The sequence below is a fragment of the Sipha flava genome, unplaced genomic scaffold (assembly GCF_003268045.1).
Source record: "Sipha flava isolate LNK unplaced genomic scaffold, YSA_version1 16245_pilon_pilon, whole genome shotgun sequence".
NCBI lineage: Eukaryota > Metazoa > Arthropoda > Insecta > Hemiptera > Aphididae > Sipha > Sipha flava.
Window position 1 is genome coordinate 1 of NW_020271808.1, and position 5,412 is coordinate 5,412.

Below are 5,412 nucleotides of genomic sequence, written 5' to 3' on the forward strand. Positions count from 1 at the left end.
TAAATCGATTCCAATTTATTTTTACAACTTTTAAAACTTACATAATAGTAGGATCATTTTGGCGGTTCAGAAACCACCGCTGCTGACCCTGCCGACCCTTGCCGACCATGCCGACCATGCCGACCCTGCCGACCCTTGCCGACCCTTGCCGACCATGCCGACCACCACCGCCGCAGCCGCTGCCGCCGCCGCCGCCGCCTCCCACCACCACTCACTCCCTCTCTTCCGTAAGATCGCGTACGTGCGCGACGTACATTATCAGTTATCACATATTATTGTTATCACACGATATCACACATTATTGTTATCAGTTATAATATATTATCACTTGTTATCATTTGTTATGTTATCATATATTTAAAAAATATAATATTCTGCGTTAGAATCGAACCGGGTGGATATCATTGTCCTACCTCGACTCTTAAACAATATAGTCAATACTGCTATATTTAAATACACGCTAAATAATATACATAATCATATAAATATTCTCATAACGTATAGTTCCCTCTTATATTTTTAGAAAAAATAATAAAATGTAATTAAATATAGACTTCCTCGCCATTTATATTGAAAGAAACTTATAAAATATTCACACACCACCTGGACATTAGTGATTGAAAGACATTTTCTCCCATTAGACAGTAAAATTAATGTCTATTTTATTTTGGCGCTGTATTGAAATTAGTAATAGTTCAATTAAGGACGTTTGGCACCGTATTGACAATAAGCTATGCGAATACAATTATCGATATAATGGCCTTTAATCGCCAGGATGTCGCGGACTCTTAATAGCCGCTATATATATCGATATCCACACAATACCTTGTAAAAACTATCGTCGTCGCTCCGACGTTTGGCGTCGGATTGACAATAAGATACATTTCCTATCATTAGGATTATTCGTTATACTTAATGATATTAAAATACCTATTTTAATGAAAAACATATTATTGTCCGATATTAGTACCTTCTGTCGGACGTATCTTCATACAGTGTAATATCAATAAAGTATCATTAGCTGACCAATACTTAGACAGTGATTATATTCATGTATAATTAAAGAAAATCAATTAAAAATTAGCATACCAGCTTGAGTACGGGTATAATTAGGAAAATACTCTTTTTATATTCTGTAAGAGCCATCAGTTCTTCAGTACGTTTTAAACCGTTGTACACGTATTTCTTCTCTCTAAGTCTTTAAAAAAATTTATAGTGTTTAATTTTTAAATATTATTTTTTGAAATTCTTAAACAACATGCTTAAATGCGATCAGTGTCCATCCACGTTTACACGTAAAAGTAATTTGAAAGCTCATCAAAAAAATCACGATGGTGTTCGTTTCACGTGTACTGTTTGTGCGTCGATCTTCAGCTACAAATGTCATCTGAATAGACATATGAAGAACAAGCATGGTATGTTTAATATTTATTTTATGATCTGTAAGGTTTAATATCTAATTCAATATTTATTTTATAAGCTATTGCTCGAGGTGAAATTATAGTACCAGGTCCATCAAATCATACTCACAATGCTAATAATACGCTGGACGAATATTTTAATGATGGGTATGATGAAATGTTAGCGGAAATGCCTGAAAATGATCAAAGTGAGATTTTACAATATTAAAGATAGAACTTTTTTTAATAATAATTTATTTCCAAGGCTCTTTTACGACTCATCGTCAACCGGTTACATCTATTGTTGCCCAACCAGAACCGCAAGGTGTTAAACAGTTAACGCCTTTGCCTACTACACAGGGTCATATTCAGATTGCCCCTCAAATATTTGTTCCCGATGACCCGGCCGGTGGATCAAACACGGTTTCCAACAATTCACCATCCAATAACGATTTTCGTATTCCCATGGTGGATGAAACTCAGGACTCGGAAGATGTTATTACAGGTTAGTTTTATTTTAAAATAATTTACGCGCCGTGGATTAATTACACAAAGACATATGTCGTTATATTTTAATAGATATACCAATAAGTTTTATTTATCAGTCACGGGGTCAAAAATATTTATAATAGAGTCGAAATTTTTTTTTTTTTTAAAGATTCTTACACTACATGTGTAAATGGTAAACGGGTTTCCACTGCAAACACCGCCTCGGCAGCTAGGGTGAAAAAAGCTAGGATGGGTATGGTTAAGACTCCCGGGTTCGCAGAAATTTCCTCGTCTGCGAATCGAAAAATAGTGTGGTATTATGCCAAAAATATTAACAATGTTCAAAATTACCCTGACTTTCTCCACTCGCTCGAGCCCGAGCTAAATCAAATATTAAAAACACGCGTTCAGCAAGGGGCGATTAAATTTAATCTTAAGCTCGAGGCGACCTATAACCGAGCCAACGTACCAAATTCGTTGGAGAACCGAGCGTTTAAAACAACAGCGACCGAAATTTTCATGCATACGGATATCGACTCAATAGTAGAACAAGCGTTCGTAAAATTATTAGCTGAGGAAGACGCTTATGTTTACCGCGGTAGTGGCTTTACTTTGGAAGCCATAGACGGTTTATTATTAGGAATATACAATTACACACCAATGGCTGGATCGTCATATATTAAATTACCGGCATATATAGATAGGAAACGGGCCACCATCAACCCACAAAACAATGACCAGCAATGTTTCAAGTGGGCTATATTAGCTAAGCATGTGACTGAACAACCAAAATATCGTATTGGTGAAAATTATCGCCAACACGAAGGAAAATATAATTTTGATGGTATTTCGTTTCCAACACCGCTATCAGATATTTCTAAATTTGAAAAAAATAATCCGAACGTCACTGTGAATGTGTATGGGTTAGACAAAAAGTTACAGCCACCGCGTAAATATCCGACGTATGAGGTGTACCCGCTACGTGTCGCCGATGAGGAGAAAGCCAACCACTTTGATCTGTTGTCGGTGACGGATGACGAAAACTCGCACTACATCTACATCTCGAATTTTTCCCGCCTTATACGCTCGCAAAAAACTCAACATGAAAGTCAGGCAATATTTTGCAAAAGATGCTTTACATCATTTCACAAACAAAATTTAAAGCATAAATTAAGCGGGCAGGCAGCGCTAGAACACCACAGATTAATATGCGGCCCGCATAAACCCATACTACCGAAAATGCCTGAAGATGGAACAGTTCTTGAATTTAACGCTTGGCAAAACGCACAAAGACATCCTATTGTTATATATGCCGATTTTGAGGCTCTGCTTGTAAAGACTGATGAGGAAAAGGGTGATAATACAACAATCATACAAAAACACCGTCCTATGAGCTATGGTCTCATTGTGAAGGCGAGTGAAGATGTACCGACAGAGCTATTGAGTGAACACAATATACCAACGGAACCGGTGATCTACCGAGGAAGTGAGAGTCAGCCTGATGTGGCGAGGCATTTCATCGAAACCGTGACGGATATATCGTTGAATATAGAGAAATTATTGAAGACGAATATTCCGATTAATATGTTCGCAGACGACATACAAGTTCATGAAGCAGCGACGCACTGCAATCTATGCAAATGCGATGTTAATAACTACACCCGTATTAGAGATCATGACCACTTGACCGGGAAATTTAGACAGACTTTATGCAGTAGATGTAATTTAAGTCTTAAACAACCGATATACGTACCAGTTTTCATTCATAATCTGACCAACTATGATGCTCATTTTATAGTAACAGAACTTGGTTATGATTCACATAGAATAAAAGTAATTCCAAACAGCGAGGAGAAATTCGTTACTTTTTCGAAATATATAAGTAACAATTTTACGTTCAGATTCGTGGATACATTCAGATTTATGGCTACACGCTTATCAACACTCGCCGCCAATCTAATAACACCAAACTTGGAAAAATTCCGCATAACCGCAAAACATTTTTCCAATAATGATCTACCGCTTGTCACCCGTAAGGGTGTATATCCTTATGACTTCACTGATGATTGGGCTAAGCTTGAACAAACAACATTACCTGCAAAAGAGGACTTTTATAGCACCTTAACAGAAGAATACATAAAAGAAACTGAATATCAGTTTGCGAAAGACGTATGGAGTCATTTCAATTGTCAAACGTTGGGCGAGTATTCAGATCTTTACCTGAAAATTGATGTATTGCTTCTAGCGGATGTATTCGAAAATTTCCGGGATTTATGTTTGAGCACATACAATTTGGATCCAGCATACTATTTTACAGCACCAGCGTTTTCTTTCGATGCAATGTTGAAATACACCTCAATAAAACTGGATTTACTATCGGATTATGAAATGCTATTAATGATTGAAAATGGTTAGTATAATGGAAATTATTTTTATTCAAACGATAATACGATATCACTTTTATAGGTATTCGAGGAGGACTTACACAGGCCAGCATGCGGTACGCAAAAGCTAACAATGAGAGAACACCTGATTATAACCCAGCAGACCCAAAATCCTGGCTTGTCTATCAGGATTGCAAGTTAATCTATACATTATTATTATTATCATAAAGCTAATTTTATACTTTTAAAACCCTAGGCAATAATCTTTACGGTTGGGCAATGTCACAGTTCATGCCCTACGGAGGCTTCAAGTGGGTCAAACCGTCTCTTAACGGATTAGCTGATTTGAACGCGACTTCCCCCATAGGACGGTTCTATGAAGTCGACATAACTTATCCGAAAGAACTTCACGATAAACACAACAGCTTGCCATTTTTACCACAAAACAGTATACCACCAGGCTCAAAAGTGCAGAAACTCGTGGCTACGTTTAAACCGAAAAAAAATTATGTTGTTCACTATCGCAACCTCCATCAAGCCTTGAACAATGGTCTCATAGTTGAAAAGGTGAATATTATATTACATGTTTTTTTTTATCATAGAATTATTAACAATTATGTTATAGGTTCATAGAGTTGTTCAATTTAACCAGTCTGACTGGTTAGCCAAATACATTGCGTTGAATACCGAGATGCGAAAAAAGGCAAAGAATGAATTTGAGAAGGATTTCTTTAAGTTATTAAACAACGCTGTATTCGGTATGTTATTATAGAAAAAAAAAAAAAAAATTATTTTAATTATTGTCTTTATCATATGATTTTCATGCAGGAAAAACCATGGAAAACGTTCGTAAACGCATGGAAATGGAACTTGTATCGTGTGATAGACGTTTACAGAAATTAATAAACAAATCGACATTTAAACATTGCACTACGTATTCTGAAAACCTAAATGCTATAACATTGGAAAATAAGATCATCAATTTTTGCAAACCTATTTATATTGGTAATTTTTCTATTAATAATATATACATATATAAAGGTATTATTGAGATTTTTAATGTACATAGGTCTCGCGGTTCTTGACATAAGCAAAAGTTTAATGTATGATTATCATTATAATGTGATGCGAAAACACTA

At 36.0% G+C, this 5,412-nt stretch overlaps 1 protein-coding gene across 1 annotated transcript; it reads left to right on the forward strand.

The window, feature by feature from the left end:
- Positions 1-47: 47 nt before the first annotated feature.
- LOC112679456 lies at positions 48-5,400 on the forward strand (the record flags this gene model as incomplete). Its single annotated transcript, XM_025549249.1, has 9 exons — positions 48-1,415; positions 1,481-1,609; positions 1,666-1,905; positions 2,059-4,299; positions 4,356-4,466; positions 4,530-4,840; positions 4,899-5,031; positions 5,102-5,278; positions 5,343-5,400. Coding segments are annotated over exons 1-9 (3,557 nt in total), but the record flags the coding sequence as incomplete, so codon positions are not given.
- Positions 5,401-5,412: the final 12 nt, after the last annotated feature.